Here is a 16,622-nt window from a genome sequence, read left to right as displayed (position 1 = left end):
GCACACGTACGCTCGCCAGGCATACAAGTACACAGGTAGATGAAAATGGGTAGACTGGGAGTTTAGAAGACAGAGACGATTCAAGGACACGCATCAAGGCCTACATCTGCATGGCGTCGTCGCTTACTCGTGACTGAGTCAGACGACAGAATATCATACATACATAATCCGCGAGCATGTATGCACGCGTGAGCCGACGCTCACGCAGCGCAGGGGGATGGAGTCGTTTTCGAGACCTTGGAAACAAAGAGTCACAGCAGGCGAGCAACCAGAGAAGAAAACGGAGAAAGCACAGTCATAACGGACGGCAGGTGCCCCTGAAAATGACCGCGAAGCCACAGCGAGAGACGCACGAGTGTGTTGTGGGCAAACGCGGAGGCCTGGGCGGCGGATAGAGGACGACAGAGGCGAGAGTCACAGCCGAGATGAAAACAGCCACCCCAGGAGCAGTAGATGGGGATAATCAGAGAAAAGACACGAAAAGAAGTCGCCAAAACGCGGAGAAGAAGAGAATGCCTCAGAAACGGGATGGCGTGGGAAGGAAACAAAGACGCGCCTTCTTTGCGAGTGAAGGCGACCAAGTTGGCGCCTATTTTTTCGGCCTCTCGAGTGTCGGGGCATCCAGAGTCAGGTCAAACAGAAAGGAAATCGCAATCTGGCAGAGCTGCGACTTCTGGCGGATCTCAGATGCCAAAGAAAACCGGGATGCGAACTGCAAAAGAGCCAGGAGAACCGCGACAAGACCTTTTTTCCGCGGAACGCGGCCGCGTGCATGTCTCTTTTTCCCATTCCAGTTTTGCAGCTTGGTTAGGCTTTCGTCCTCTGAGAAAGAGAATAACGAGCATCCATGCGGAAGGCACAAGCGGTTGTGAGAAAGTGAGGAAGCCTCTCATTCCCGAGCCTCGATAACTAAGAAAAATAGAGTTTTTTCTTGCCGCGCGTGTGCCCGCGCTGTCTCCGCTTTGCTCACGCAATTCTGCACACGAAACGAAAGAACAAAGGGCATATATCCATGCTCAAGTATCGTAGGGACGGAGTTGCAATCCAGCAAAGATTTCCCCACATTCCTTCCATATCCGCGCTGTATCGCGGCCTCTGTTCATGACAAAGGCGTCTATTCAAGCAAGAGTCAATGGAGAGTGCATGCGACACTGTGAGTACGCGGTCGCCGCCAGGGGGCTATTCGTCTTGTCTGATGCAGACGCGGACGGCAACGGCTTCAGATTCGTTTTCTGGGCTAACGAAGAAGAACTGTCGGAAACACATAACTGCACGCAAACGTGATTCGACAAAACGCACAAAATTTGTTCCGTAATATCTGTCTCCTCCGTCTAGGCGAGGGCGGACGACTAAATTTCTTCCCTTCTCAGGGCCGCGGTCGCACGCGAAAATGCAATCACATGACGACATACGAAACCCCTGTTCTTCAAAATGTGTACCTATCTGTCGATAAGTAATCGGAAATGGACTCGACGAGAAATGACAAATTCACTAGCTACACATCCATCTTTCTCTATATATAAGGTTACATGCATATATATGCATATATGTATGTAACCTTAACTGTCTACTCTCCGGGTGCGGAGAGTAGACAGTTACATCTATTCCAGCTCGACAGACACGACCCTGCGTGTAGCCCCAGTAGCTGCCATTTCAGGGAGACGAGACTTTGTTTCAGCCTCGCTATCCCACAATCGATTCTCTTCTCATTCTTCACTTCTCGAAAGCTGGGGATACCATAGGCAAGTACGGGCCATTCTTGTGCACCAGTTTCGTGTCCTGAATGCCCATAGCTCAGACGGCTCCCGGGGCGAGACGCTCGCTGCCTCTGTCACTATAGAGCCGCTGGTTAGAGCGTGCAGATATATATATATATATATGTATGCGTGTCTACTGGTATATATGCAGGGGGGTGTAGTTAATTTTCACATGTACAGACATAGCACCTTTCTTTGTGTAGGCTTCAATACGAACGCACACGCAGTGTGCGTGCTCCTGTGGTCGCCCTAATAATCCCTGCCGTAGTGACGCTTCCACGGTGGGCTAGGCAGCGCTGCGGCGGATTTCTCCAGCTCGGATAAACATTTGTAGAGCAAGACTCGCAGGGAAAGATACGAGTGTGGCATTTATTCAATACCGACCCGCAAGATATATTCGTTTGCAGCGTGCGCCGGCACTGTCCGTGTGCACAGCGTTGCAGACGACGAGACAAGAAATCCGGAGGACACCGAAGACGTGGGTCGACGGTGCTTTATCGCCTGCTAAATCGCGCGACTATTTTCATCTAGGTGGGTAAATATACATATATATATATATATATATATATATATCTGACCGGTCGTTTTTCTTCGGTGGCGGTTTTCGCTCCAAACTGCTTTTCACAGTAGCAGAGCGTGCTTTTTCGAGGCCAAAACGAAATTATATGAAGACGGCGAAGGCAATTTTTCTGATTTTCACGCAGGTAGGTACGGCAGCTGAGACCAGGCGTCAGAACGAAGGATCCCCGTATCCCACGTGGTGGAAGACGAGGCGACATCTAACAAAAACATAAAATCACCTATTTCTACATACGCATACGCAAACGCGCTCTCACAGCTTCCTTTTCTCTCTGCGGCTCCTGAGCCTTCGCCATACTTTCTTGGACCAAAAAATCTGCATCTCTGTTCCTTCTCCCTCTCTCTCACTTCCTTGCCCTTCAGTCTCATCCTTCGCCCTTCCTGTCGGCTCCCGCACACATCACTCTGCCTCCCGTCCTCCTAAACTTTCTCACTTCCCCGTTGTTTTCTTTCCTTCGCGCAAATCTCTCTACGTCACAAAAAAAAAGCATGCACAGTCTTCCTCGCAAAATCGCGTTCTTCCAGAAGCCGTGTCGCACTCTGCCTCCTCCGTTTTCTCCTCAGTTTCCCTGCAGGCCGTTGGTCACTCGGCTGTTTTTCCCACAGTCAGTATTGACTTGGCTTCTACCCAACCTCTTCGCTCAACGAAAAAAAATCAGCGCTGCTTCCTTCACATCTCTCGTGGCCCGGAACGCCTCTCCGTCCGTTGCCTGCCTCCGCTCTCGCCCTCTGCAAAGCACAATTCTTCTGCATAGATCTGCATCGCCGAGACCTCTCTCACATGTAGAACTCGCCCCCTCCTCCGGCTGCGCCTGCGCCCCGCTGTCCGGCAGCCCCCATGCCCCCGAACTGCTGCGCTCCGTTGCCGTTCCGTCCTCCACCTTGGGCTGGCATGAATGCGCCGAAACCATGAGTCGGGGACAACATATCACTTCCTCGCCCCATGGGGTGTCCGCCGCGGCCCTGCTGATGGTGAGGACCTGGGGACGACGCCACGAATGCGCCCGCCTGGCCCGCACCCGGGCTCCCCGCAGCCACCCACATGGGTGGGCCTCCAGGTCCCCCGGCTCGGCCGCCGCCAGGCGCCCCTGGCGCCGCACCCTCATGGCCAAGAGGGGACGAGAACGCCGGGCCTTGCGGGTGCGCAAAGGCGGGGAGAAGGTGGCTGGCATCAGGAATCACGTAGGAGGGGTGGCTGCCAGCGACTACTGCAGAATGAGGGTGGGAGGAGCCCTGAGGCACCGGCGCGAAAGACGAGGCGGCCAGCGGATTGCGCGGGTCGTACAAGTCCATCCTCGACGAGCCGGTCCCGTGCGCTCCACCGGCAGGGCCTCCTTGCCCCGGAGGAAGCGTCACAAGGCCAGGGGTCGCTGTCCCAGGAAGCAACGGCGGGCCCAGCATCTCGGCCTTGGAGAGGGAGCCCGGGGCGCCCGCGAGGGACCCCGCGACGTTCCGCTGCGCAGGCATGCGTGGGGCCCCCGGGCGGGGCACGGCCGCTCCCCCAGGGGCGCCATAGCAGCCGGGCTGGAACAACGCCGGGGATCCAGGCATCGAAGACGGAGGCACGCCTGGAGCGCGGGGGTTCAGGCTTCCACCTACTTGCGCAGGTGCGCCGGACCCATGCATCAGGTGCTGCGACGCATGCAGAACGTGAGAAGGGGGAACACGGTGGGAACCGCCTTGGCCCATTAGCTGGCCGTCTGCAGCGGTCACGAGGCCCGAGGAAGCTCCCCGGGAAGCCCCCGGCGGCTGCATGGACCGGTGGAGCTGAGGCGGGAAGTGAAGCGGCGAAGGCCCGAGAGGCCCGCCGGCCTGGTGAAACGGGTCAGCTGGCCCGCCTTGGTGGTGTGGAGGGATCGGCATGCCTAGAAAGGAACAGACAAGGCGCCACGCAGCGAGACCACATGACGCGACAAGGCTCTTTTGTCCTAAAACTGCGATGGACAAATGCTGCTAGACGAGAGCGAAACTCCGAAACAGGTAGCGACGGAGGCGCGGGGTCGAGGGAGAGAAGAAGAGGCGGGAGAGCGGGCGGAGAAAAGGGTGAAAAGGAAGCGAAACACCGGCAGGAAGAACTCGCACGCCGCGATGGAAAACGACCGGTGGCGCGGGAAATGGTGGGTGCGGTGGGGGGGGGGGGATAGGGGGGGAGGGAGGAGGGGGGAAGGGAGGGGTGGGGTGGAACGGAGCGGGTCGAGGGGAAGGGAGGTAACGCAAGGGACCCGAAGGAACGAACTTCTCTTTGCACGACGAATCGAAATACGCGTCTCTCGTTACATCGTCACCTTGCACAACACCGCTGGAGCTTGTCGCATCCAAATCCAAACATTTAGAAAGCCAACACAAGAAAGAGCTACCATGTGCCAGACGACTCTTGGGTCTTGCCCCTTTGCGTTGCAGCCGAGAAAAAGAAGACACCCGGCCGTGATTCTCTGTTGCACAAGGCAGACGACTGTGCTAGGGGGTGGAAAAAGTAGGCAAAAGACGACAACGCGAGCGAACCGCAGCGCAAGGAAAGAGAAAGAAGATGGTGAAAGTTGCTTCTTTCTCTTGCGCAACTGAGAGACAGAACATGAAATCCAGGAGAGGGGACCAGGGAACGAAACGAAGAGAGAATGGCAGGCGACCGTTGTAGCGCGGCAGAAGAGGAAGAAGAGAAAAGCGTGTGCTCCTTCCTCCATGTTGCTGCCTCGCAATCAACAATGAGGCGTGCGCACCTGCGAAAGGAAACTCCAGATATTGTCTCTCATCGCCTCCTACGCTTGTGCCGTTTCTTACCCACTGGCGTCATGTGGTGGTGCGGTGCTAGGCCTGCCATTTCGCCCGGAGCGCCGGTAGGGCTCCCCGGCATCCGGCCTCCCCTCGGAGCGCCGCCTCCGACCGCGGTCGGAGCGGAGCCCGTGTCGCGGGCCCAGATGGCGGCGATCGTCTCCGGCGCCACGCGCGACGACGCCGTGACTGGCTGGTTGAAGTTCGAAGACCATAGCGAGTACGCTGGTCCCACGGACGACGTCGGCGACGCCCCAGTCCTGCCTCGATCTCCCGGCGGGCTGCCGCCCGCCACCGGAAGATGCGCGCCTCCTCCTTGTTCAGACAGAAGCGGCTGAGCATGCACAGAGTTGCCCGCCGCGTCCATTCCCTGCTGAGAGGGATACGCGGAGCCCTGCTGCGAAGCGCTGTGCCAAGGATCCCTCGTCGTCGTCGCCGCACTCTGAGCGCCTTGCTCGCGGGCCTTGCCCTCCAGCACCGCGGGGCTGCCTTGCCTCCGCTTCGAGTCATCGAACCCTCCAGCTCCGCGCCGCGCGCCCCCCTTCCCCATGGCAGACCCCCGTCGCTCGCGCCCCGACTTCTCATGGCCACGCTCCTCTCGCGCGTTGGTGCCTTCGTCTTTGCGGCTTTCCTCGCCCTCAGTCTTGCCTTGGCCACTCTCACCATTCCCGCGGCGGTGCTGGGAGGAGCCGCGACCGCCTCGGGCTCCACCGCCACTCTGCCGCCGGGCGGACGCGCCGGACGACGCCGTTCCCGCAGGCAGCGGAAGAAGACCAAACGCAGACGCTTCCTTCTTCTCCGCGCTGTCACCTGCCTCGCGTGCGACCCTTGGTTCCTCTTCCCCTCTCGGGCGAGTCGCACGCTGCTCTTCGAGGGCAGCAGGGCCTTCAGACGCATTCGTGGCGATCTCCACGGTGGTCGCGGCCGTCAGCGTCCCTTCGCCTCCTCGCGTGCCTCCCTTGCCACTGCCGCTAAAGTCCTTTCGGCCCTCGCCTTGGCCAGACGCCCGCCCTTCTTTCTTGTCGCGGCCGTGCGAGGCAGAGTCTTCGCCGTGGCGTTTCGGCGCCTGCGAGCCTCCTCTCCCGCCACCGGATCGCCCGTCTCCGCGAGGAGATGCAGACGGCTTTCTACCGCCTCCTTCGTGTCTTTGACCGCGCCCTCCGCCGCTGGCGACGGTCCCTTCGCCCTCTTTCTCGCCCTTGGATTTCCGATCGACCGCTGAGGCCTCGTCCTGTGCGCCGGACTTCGCCGCCGTCGATCCCGCAGGAGCCTCCTCTGTGGGTTGCGCCCTTGGCGTCGTCGTCGGCGCGCCCGCGTTCCAAGAGGACGAAGCTGCTGCACCATGATGCTGGCCCTTGTCGCGCCGCGCGTTCTGGCGCCCCGAGCCCTGCTGAGTCGTCTGCCCGCCAGCATTCGCCGCCGCGGCGCCCTTGTTGTCCGTGCCTCGCTGTTTCTGCTCCGCCTTCTTTCGCTTCTCCTGCTGCTCGCGGCGCTTGCTCTTGACCAACTGGAATCCCTCATCATCCGCGGCCACCTCTTCGCTTTGCTCGTCCTCTTGGGCCGCCGCTTGACCTAAAACAAACAGGCAGGCGCCAAACACACGCAGGAAGGCGTGAGCAGCCGCAGACGCGAAAAGAGGACCTTGTACGCTAACCGCCCAAACGCCACGCCCGAGGTTTTGTTTTCTGTCGACGGTCGTCGGTCTGCGCTCAACCCTCCGCTCCCCCCCTGCCCTGTTAGTAATGCTATCCGCCAACGCCCCCAGCCCCCCCCCTCTTCCCCCGCCTTCGCTCCAGACGCGAATGAATAGTGAAAATTGCGAGAGCCCACTCTCTTTAGTCCCCCCCCCCGCCCCCCCCGGCTGCAGCCTCCGACGCTACCACTGGAAAACGCAAACTCCTGCAGGCACCGCGTTGCCTAGGCCCTAGGGCCTGGCAAGGCTCGCGGCCAGTTTAACTCGACAGCAGCCTTCCACGCGCCAAGCACTCCGCACACCTCTCGCTTACCTTTGGCCGCTGCGCCCTTGGGCAGCCAAACAGCTGCGCCTGCGCCGCCTGCATTTCGCTCTCGCCCAAACGCCGCCGGTCCTCCGCCCGACGCCTTGGACCCGCCAGCCTTCGTCGCCGCGCCCTGCTGCTGGCCTGCAGCTCCACCGCGCTGCCCGGGTCCTCTCGCGCCAGCTTCCTTGTCCCCTCTCTCGGAGCCTCCTGCCGCGCCTGCTTGCCGAGAGGAAGCCGGGGCAGGGCGCCCTGCTGCGTGGCCTCGATGGCGGGACTCTTCTGTGGACGCCGAAGACGCCGACGCTCCTTCGCCCTGCGGTGAGTTCAACGGGCTCGCTCCCGGGGCCTGTTCGCCCTTTTCTGCGTGCACACTGCCCCCCCGTCCGCCGGTCGTGGTGCTTCCTCCGCGGACACCTCGACCGCCGCGACCCCCGCGCGCGCCCCCCTGGCCCTGCTCCCGGCCTTTCTGGTGGTCGCCGCTCGCGTCGCCACCGGACCCTCGCTCTTTCTCTGGGCCGCGTGGAGGAGGCTGAGTCGAGGAGGACGCGGCTGCCCCTGACGGGGAATGCGCCCTTCCTCCATCTGCGCCCGCGCCGGAACCGCGACCGCGGCTTGTAGCCGAATTCCGACCAGCACTCGGGTCCTTTGCACCTCCTGGGGCCGCTCCTCCTCCGCGTCCACCTCTCGCAGCGCCGCCTCCTTCACCCGCGTGACCCGCCTCTTCCTCTTGCCGACAGTCTCCCGCTCTCTGCGGCCTCGCGCTGTTCGCACCGAGCGCGGCGCCTCGGCCAGTGCCTTCCCCCCAGCCCACGCGAGAGGCCGCTGCGTCCGCTCCGGAGGTCCCTCGGAGCTCGTCAGCTTCCTCTCTGTCGCCCTTGTTCATCTGCGACTTCCCTAGCTTCTCAACCACCGCCCACGAGCGTTGGGCCCCTGCGCCTGCGTTGCCGCCTCCTTTGCGATACGACCCGGCGCCCCGCGAGCCTCTCTCGGTCTCCTCGGCCTTCGCCGCCGAGTCTCTCTCGCGCTGACTCCCGCGACCCGCTCCCTGATTTCGGCCGCTGCCCGCGCCGTGCCCCGCTGTCTCTGTTGCCGGCGCCGCGGGGGCGGAATTGCCTCCCTGCTGAGGCGCCAGTCCTCCTTTGCCGCCTTCACCGGCCCTGGACCCGGCGCCACCACGTCCGTGTGCGGTCGGCAGCTTGGCGCTTCCAGCGGCAGCGCTCGGCTCAGCGCTCACGCTCAAAGCAGCCTCTGCGCTCTCGGCGACGCGGCTGGCGGGCGCAGGCGCAAGATGAAGTCCGTCGTCGGCGCCCTTCGGTGCGTGGTGCGTCGCCACCAGAACCGCGGGAGAAGGCCGCGCAGAGAGAAGCGCCTTGAAGGAGAGGTCGCTAGTTCCTGCGGTGCCCCCCGTTGGCGCCAGCTGCGAAGGCCCAGCAGCGGCCGACGCCGGCGGCTGGTCCTCCACAGACGCGTTCGAGCTGTTGGGCTTGCGCAGCAGGCCCGCCCCAGAGGCCGCATCGGCTCCGCCGCCGGTCCCGTTCGCCGCCCCCGGTTTCTTCGTGGGGAAAGAAGCGCTCGACAGCTGCCACAGAGTCGCATTCTTGTGGAGGTCTTTGACGCAATTCCCTCCTGCAGTCTGGGGGCCACCGCCAGGCAGCTTGCCTGGCTCCCCGTTCGCTGAAGAACTTCCCGCAGACGCAGAGGGCATCATTCCTGGCTGGAAGCCCTTACCCTCGTTTCCTGACCCGGAACCGGCCGGCCCTGCAGAGGAAGGTGGGAAACCCAGAAGAGGCACGTTGGCAATGAGAGGTGGCTGCTGAGGACCTGCCTGCGCTCCCGCCTGCGAAGGTACCGACGAGGCTTGCGAACCTGCGCCGTGAGGGAAGTGCTGCTGCGCGCCCTGCGCGCGTCCGCCAGAAACGACACCCTCACCAAGCCGCGGAGTCTCTTCATACGCACCCGGCGCCGCCGGCTTCTCCGCCCTCCAGTTGTCGCTCGTGGGGCTGGACGGCTGTTTCGGACCTCGTCCCGCTCGCTCGCGTCCCGTGAAGCCTCCCCCTGCGCTCTGCGGGGCGCCGCCCTCCACGCTGTTTTCCGCGGAAGGGGAGCTCGCGCGCGCCATGCCTCGCCCCGGCTGGGACCCGTTCGGCTGCTGACCTCCGCGCATGGGCGACGGGAAGGGTAGCATACCCCTAGGGAGAGGCTTCTGAGGCCCTGCTGCGGAGCCTGCGGCCGCCGGCGATGAGCCTGGAAGAAGAACTGGCTGACTGGAACTCCCAGACATGTCCTGCAAACAACGAATCCGCCAAAACATCCTTATTGCGTGGAGGGACCCCCCCGGAGCCGCAGGCACCCGAACAGCGCATACCGCTGCCAGGGCTCGCCCCCCAATAAGTCCGTCACCAAGTCAAGTAGCTTCCGTGGTGCGCCGCAGGTGGCAGTACTGCCACACAGGCTGAGGCGACACCCCCCACCACGAATGAGGAAGGCAACTGCTCAGCATCTCGCGCTCGCGTTTTCCCTCGACACCGACTTACGCGCTTCGGTCCTCGGCCTCTGTGTGCGCCGGCCTCTCCATGTCCTCTCTCTCTGCCCTGCTGGAAGTCTTCCCGCTCTTCTCCGGGGGCCTGGCGCCACGTTTCTGCGTCTGAAAAGACCATGAGAAGCACCCAGAAGCACGCCCTTTTCTCACACACTCTTTTCTCATGCTGGCAGATCTCCAGTACAAAGGTGAGGGAGATCAATGGCTGAGTTGAGCAATCCACGAGACGAAAGTCCGTCTTTTACCGATGCACAGCAATGAAGCGACAACATCCAGACTCACGCTTCAAGCACGTACGGGCACGCGCAGAGTGTCCCATGCGCATACACTGTGCAACCCGCGCAGAGATCCCGACTTTCAACGCATAGGGTGGAGCTGGTGATCCATCACATCATCCACACTTAATGAATCTACCAATGCCAATATCTATAGTCTATGTACATGTGGAAACGACATCACACATGCTTGCAGGTAAAAACCCATGTCCTGTCGAATGAGTTGGTAACTACGAAGTTGCATATCTTCTCTCCACCTCTTCTTGACCTCCGTACCCGGGCCGGCTGCGCCTTCGCGCTTGTGTGCGCTGCGGCTTCTACCCTTTTCGGCCGTCGGCTGTTGACCCGCGCCTCGTCCTCGCTCGCCCGCGCCCCTTGCGCTCTTCTCTCGCAACTGGGCAGCACCCCCGATTGCTTCCGGCTCAGCTGCCGCCTGTGGGCCTCCGCGTCCGGCGTCTTCCTCTCTCTGTCTCTCCTCGAGGTGCTGGTTGACCAGGGCTCCGAATCTGTACCGGGGTCGCGCGGCCTGGCGCCGTTCGCCGTCCACGCCATCGTGCTCATCTCCTTCTTCTCTTCCGGCGTCAGCAGCGGCTTGCGAGGCCGCGCCTCGCCCAGCCGCGAACCCAGTCCCGCCTTCTTCCATCTCTCGGTGTCCGTCCTGAGGGTGAAGCGGCGGGGCCGAGTACTGCGCGCCAGCTCCGCGCGGGCGCTCGCGACTCAACAAGGGCGGAAGGGGCTCCTCCCCGTTCACCCCGCGGACCAGCTCGGGCCCAACAGGCCCGTGCGGGCCTATATCGCCGCCCTGACGCCCTCTGGCGAACCTCATGTCGTCCCTGTCTTCCGCCAGTGGCCCTGGGCCTCCTCCTGCTATGCCTTTCCCGTGGGGCCCGCGGCCTGCGCCCGGCGCGCCGAATGGAGCAGGTGGGACGCCGCCCGGCGGCGGCGGAGGCTGCGACTGGGGGCCCAAAAGGCTGGCTTGTTGAAACGGGACGCCGTCGTTTCCGAAGGCTCCAGGTTCACCCTTCACGGGCGCGCCCTTCTTGCCGAGGTGACCGCGCGGTCCATGCACATCCGCCCCGCCGATCAACGCATTCGGATTCGCGACGAGAAGCGGGCCAGGCGACGCGGGATCTCCCGACGCGCCCGTTGCATGCGGGTGCGTGAGGTGGTGCACGTTCTTGCCGGCAGCTCCCAGAAGCGACTTCTGCGAAGAATCATGACGCCCTCGTCCAGCTGCCGCGAGAGGCGGAGGCGGCGGGGGATTCCGCGGTAAGGACAACGCGGGCGGGAAAGGCGCCCCGGCGTTCGCGGCCCGTGGGGACCGTTTCCCGCCCGACGGCGTGTCCGCTGGCGGCGAAGGTCGCCGCCAGTCTTCGTTCTCTCTCTCGTCCCCACTGACCATCGACGAAGTCGGCCGCTGCATCGCGCCGTGGCCCCGTGGGCCCCCGCGGTCCTGCACACTCGCTCCACGCGTCCGATCCATCTTCCCGTACGGCAGCGCGACAGCCGCACCCGGGCCCTGAAGTGACGGGGCCGCAGTATCTCTCTGACTGGGGTCTTGTTCGGCTCCGCCGGGCAGTTTCCCGCTGCGCGCGAGTCTCTCATCGAGCTCTTGCAGCTTTCTGTTGGCGCGCTCCTTCTGCTCACGCTCTCTCTCTTCTTCCTCCCTCTTGCGCTCCTCCGCCTTCGCCTTCGCCAGCTCGCGCTGCCTCTCGATGTCAGCCTCCGTGACCGCGAACGGGATTCCGCGCTGCGGCCCCGCGCCCCCCAGCCCGAACCGCGGCGGGTCTTGGGGCTGACCCACGGCGTACGGCGGGGGCAGCGTGCGCTGCTGCAGGCCCTCCCTGTCTCCTGCGTCTCTCTGCAGCACATGCAGACGACCCGGCTGCGGCGGAACGCTGCCCTGGAACGCGTTGGTCGGAAGCAGCGAGCCTGGCGCGACCGTGTCAGGGCCGGCCGCCGCCGCCGGTTGGCGCCAGTTCTTCTCACGCAACAGCGAGGGCCCGGGACGGGCCATCTGGCCCCCAGCCTGCGGGGGCGGCCCGCCCGGAGCCCCGGGCCAGTTGCCGGCAGCGGGGAGGTTGTAGAACGCGTTGGTGCGGAAGTTCTGCACCCCGACGGGTCCGGCCGCGCCTTGGCGGGGCGGACCCGCAGGTTGGACTGGATAGGTGTCGAGAGGCGGCGGGGAGGGGGGCGGGTCTCGCTGTCCCACGGAGATGAAGGACAGATAACCCGCGACGATGGAGCCCTCCATGCCGGGAAAGACGTAGTGGGGGAGAGGGCTGATTGGCGTTCTTCCGCCGAAATCTCTGCGGCCGTCGAACGGACAGAACAGCCCTTTCTCAGCGTCGGCCCCATTCCCTCCCTGCAGAAAATCCTCCTCCTCTTCAGGCTCTTCGTCAGCCCAGCGCCGCTGCGGACGAGCGGGGCGCGCCGCGGAGTCCTTGTCGCCGCTCTTGTCCCCGCCGCCAGAAAGCGCCGAGGACGGGTCCGTTGTCAGCTCCATGAGTTCCTGTAGGCCCAAGCGCCGGGCGTGCGGCTGGCTGCCACCTGCGTTGTCGTCGCCCTTCTCGGCGCGACGCAGAGCTTCTTTCGCGCGCTTCTGGCGGTCTTTCTCCTTCTGCGCCTCCAGCTTCACCTGCTCCGCGCTCTTCATCAAGTCGGGGAAGGCCTCCTCGTCCACCGCCCCCGTCGGGACTGCGCCTGCAAACGGAGACGCCCGGAGAGACACAACTGCTCTTCTACCGACGGCGCCAACCCGGCCTCTCGCGCCACGATGGCAGACAAACACTCCGCCGCAAAGGCGCCGCACCCCCACAGCAGAAGAGACAGGAATAAAGGTGTGGATCCGCACCGCTGGCTCAAACGGGGGCGGGATCGCACGCGAATGAACGCGAATGATAATGAAGCCTTACCCGCAACGCGCGCCGCATACGGCGCTGAGGCGACCCCCGCGGCACACGCAGCTCCAGCGAAGAAGGGCGCAGACGCAGACGATCCTGACGATGAGGCCGCTGCAGACACCCCGCTCTTCCAAGCGGAGCCTGAAGGCTTCACCGTCCCCGCTGCTGTGTTGACTGCGCGGCCGCGCACGCTCACGCTGATACCAACTGAGAACCAGAAAAAAGGGCAAGGAGGGGAAACCTGAAATGAGCGCCAACAGGAAAGCACTGGGGGAAGCCTCCGCCATTAAAGGGTCACATCCGCTCTGCAGACACGCCACTTCGTCCGCAGAGATATCTACAGTGCCAAGGCGCAATTCCGTCAAGACACACAAATACGAGTTGAGGATTCCCACACTGTGGTTCTCCCTAAATAGCCAAGACAGCCAATCCGCCTCGGGTGAGATGCGTTGCTCTCCTCACCTTTTTTTGTCGCCGTAATCAACTTGGAAAGCGAGATGGCCGTCCCGCCCGCTCGCAGGGCTTCCTCCGCTGCGGTCGGCTGCTGCGTAGAGTCTGTTGAGGAGCCCCCTTCTGCTTTGTTTTTGTCGCCTTCGGCTTTCTGGTTTTTCTCCTCTTTTTCTCCGCTCTTCTCCAAAGAGCCAGAGGCGCCAGCCGCTGCCGCGTTTGAAGACCCTGTCGACGCAGGCGACTCGCCCCGTGTCGCGGGTTTGTCCTCGCCCCCTGAGAACCGCACGCAGCGACGAGGAATGCGGAAGCATGGGCGACAGTCCACACACGAAAGCCCGCGCAGCTAAACGGCCTCTGCCGTCCCGCCGAAAAGGCCGGAGCCACTCAAAGTCGCTTGAGGTTCCCTGCTGCCCCCCTTTTTCGGCGCTCTTTCTTCACCGCCCCGCTCCCTACACTCCCCCCCCCCCCCCCCCCCCCCCCCTTGCTCCCTCTTTGCCATCTCGTGCGAGGCTTGTGGTTTTTCTCACCCGCTTGGGCTCCAGCACCCTCCGCTTTGTCGCGGTTTCCTTCTTGGTCTCTATTCGCGAGGCTGGCGTTACCTGCGTCCTTGTCGCCTTGTTGGCCTCCCTCGTTCTTTCCGCCTTCTCCCGCCGTCTGCTCCATGACTCCTCGTTTCTTGTCGAGGGCGTGGCTAGTTGTGCCACCGGCGCGCGCGAGGCCCGACCCTTTGTTGACCAGAGCGGCGCTCAGAGAGGAGGCGGACGACGAGGAAGAATGGAACTGCTGCTTCAGTGCAGTGACCGGAGGAAAGAGAGACGAGGAGACACCGGAGGCCTCGCTCGAAGCCGCGGGCTGCGGGATGACCCCCCACCCTCGAGATTGCGTCGGAGCCTGCACATTTCGGGAAGCCAAATACAAAGAAAAATATCGGAAGGCACGCGAAGACGAAAGCCACGACGGCAGCGATGTCTGCGTATGCGACCTTCAGCGACAGCGAGACCGACGGAGACCGAGCCGAACGCGTAGTCACATACATTCCCCCAGCGCGCCCCTTCTGAAATCCTTGCACTTCACCCATTCCAGTCTCTATGCTTTTCTGCCGCCTCGGGGCGAGGCGGCAGAAAAGCATAAAGAACAGTTAATAAGCAGTACTGCCGGCAGCGCCTCCACAGCCGCAGGCTTGGGCAGAACCTGTTTTCTCTCCTGCGGAAGCGCTGCGCGAGGTTGGCCCGGGGCGCCAATGCTTTTCACGCTGGATATACCACCATCCTTCAAGCACTTGATATGCATCACGGTTCCTTCCTCTCAGTCCTACCTTGTTTGCCTGCTCCTTCAAGTCAACGAGAGACACCGCGGCAATCTTGACGGGCCTCGGACCCGTGGACTTGGAGCCCCCGCGACCCGCCCCGCTGGAGCTTGAGCCTCCGCCTCCGATGCCGCTCATCTTGCTTCGGAAGACAGAGAGGAAGAAAAACAGAGAAGTCAGAGAGCAGACAGAGACGGGCGGCGAACGACCCCCAGTAGGTACGGCCAGAATACAGCGAGCGACTGAGAACGTGCGACGGGAGACCAACTGCGGCGGACAAACGCGAGGCAAAAAAGCGAACTGAGACAAGTGAAAAACAACAGCCGACAGGTGGAAACGAGACAGACGACAGACCTCCTCCTCGATGAACGACGTGATGGCAGAATTGAAACAACTGAACCAGCCACAGCACGCAGCAAGCAGACAGCTTCACCGCAGCTGCACCTCTCAGCAAACAGGAAACTAGACGGGTTCGCCGAAAAACGGCGTACACCGTTCTATGGAAAAAGAAATTCCAGGCGCAAAACGAGAGAGAGAACGACGGCGTTCCGAGGGCCTAGGAGGGAGAATTGGAGAGCACGGGAGACAGACCGCGGAGCAGCACACATAGCCGACTTAGGCAGACTGTCGCAGCGCCCCTCCAGCTCTATCTTCGCACCCGAAGGCGGACGAGGCCCTCCCTCTTGTGTTCCCTCCTTTCGTCGGAACAACACGCAGACCCAACCACACAGCAGCTCCAAACCGCGGAAACGGGACAGCTGGAAACAGGCCGTCTGGAGTCGAAGGCAAGTCGCCCGTCGACGTGAGGCCCGAAGCGAAAGCACCGGGAGCACCCTACAATGCATACGGGCCCCGGGAGACCCTCCTGTTCATGTAGGGGCCGTGTCGCCAGGCGGGGACGCGTGACGAGAACAACGGAATACTGGACGATGAATGGAAATCACAGCATGTGCAACAACAAAAACGAGGTCCTGTCCTCCCCTCTAAACTCGCAGACACTGCGGAGGCGACTGCCCCATGCAAGGCGCACCCCTTGAACCGCGTTGGCTGCCCCGAGTCGTCACGACAAACGGAGGCAGGCCAGTTCTGCAGTTTTCCACCAAGTGCCCGTTGCCTCTCGGTTCTGCTGAAAACCCCTCGTCGGCTGTGTGCACAGAGAATAGCTCTGCACGTAGCGAAGCCTTGTGAGGTGTAAACGCACCCAAGAACATGAGCAAGCGCGAGTTCACAGCCCCAGCTCCACACTCTCACTCAATCCAGGGGGTTCGCCGACAGGAAATCTCACCCCACGAGAAGGCGGGCGGTACGCGCGAGCGCTGGATAGAAATTCCGACCTCGACACCGGATTAGCCTTTCCGCGTGCTCTACGAAAAAACATTCGGCGCCGGAATCGACAGAGGTCAGTGCGACGAGGTAGATAAGTTGTCCGCGAACTACAGCGACGCTACAGACGCGGAAAATCGAAGACAGAAGAGACGAGCACGGGGAGATGCGAAACAGACGAGGAACTGCCCCCCATCAACCTTCCATCCACACGCTCCACGCCTTACCCACCCTAGCGACACTACCCGAAAAAGCCGGGCGATGGCAACGCACCGAGAGCGACAGAAAAGAGAGGGTCGGAGACGAAAACAAGTAAATCAAACAACGGCCCAGATCCCCCCCCCCCACGCGCTTTGCAACGCTTTCCCAGCCAAATGCGATGCGCCACCGATGCACTCTGGAGAGGGTTATGCCGTGTCGGCAAAAAAAACGGGTACACGACGGGGACAAAAACGGGAGGACTGAAAAAAGGGCCTTCCCCTCCACCGCTGAAACTTCCAGGAAACTATGGAAGGGAAAGCACAGACGGAACGGTTCGAGTCTGCGCTCGAAAATGGCACGCGCTTCGTCGGGCGGAACTCGTCCTCCGAAGGCGAGAAAAGGGGCTAACAAAGAAACAGAAAACAACGAAGACAGAACGCGTAAGGGAGGGAGGGGCGAGAACCGATAGGACAAGAAACGGCAGCCAGAGTTCTCCGGGAAGACTGAGCAAGAAAAAAGC

The 16,622-nt window shown here is 62.2% G+C and overlaps 1 protein-coding gene across 1 annotated transcript; it reads right to left on the bottom strand.

The window, feature by feature from the left end:
- Positions 1-3,113: 3,113 nt before the first annotated feature.
- BESB_074250 (uncharacterized protein) lies at positions 3,114-14,716 on the bottom strand (the record flags this gene model as incomplete). Its single annotated transcript, XM_029365798.1, has 9 exons — positions 3,114-4,201; positions 5,115-6,677; positions 7,112-9,389; positions 9,640-9,749; positions 10,196-12,622; positions 12,835-13,029; positions 13,285-13,545; positions 13,800-14,163; positions 14,588-14,716. The coding sequence occupies 9 exons, from the start codon at positions 14,714-14,716 to the stop codon at positions 3,114-3,116; spliced, it is 8,415 nt and encodes a 2,804-aa protein (XP_029218282.1).
- Positions 14,717-16,622: the final 1,906 nt, after the last annotated feature.

This window comes from Besnoitia besnoiti (assembly GCF_002563875.1).
Source record: "Besnoitia besnoiti strain Bb-Ger1 chromosome Unknown contig00007, whole genome shotgun sequence".
Lineage (NCBI taxonomy): Eukaryota > Apicomplexa > Conoidasida > Eucoccidiorida > Sarcocystidae > Besnoitia > Besnoitia besnoiti.
This window is presented reverse-complemented; position numbering and strand designations above follow the sequence as displayed.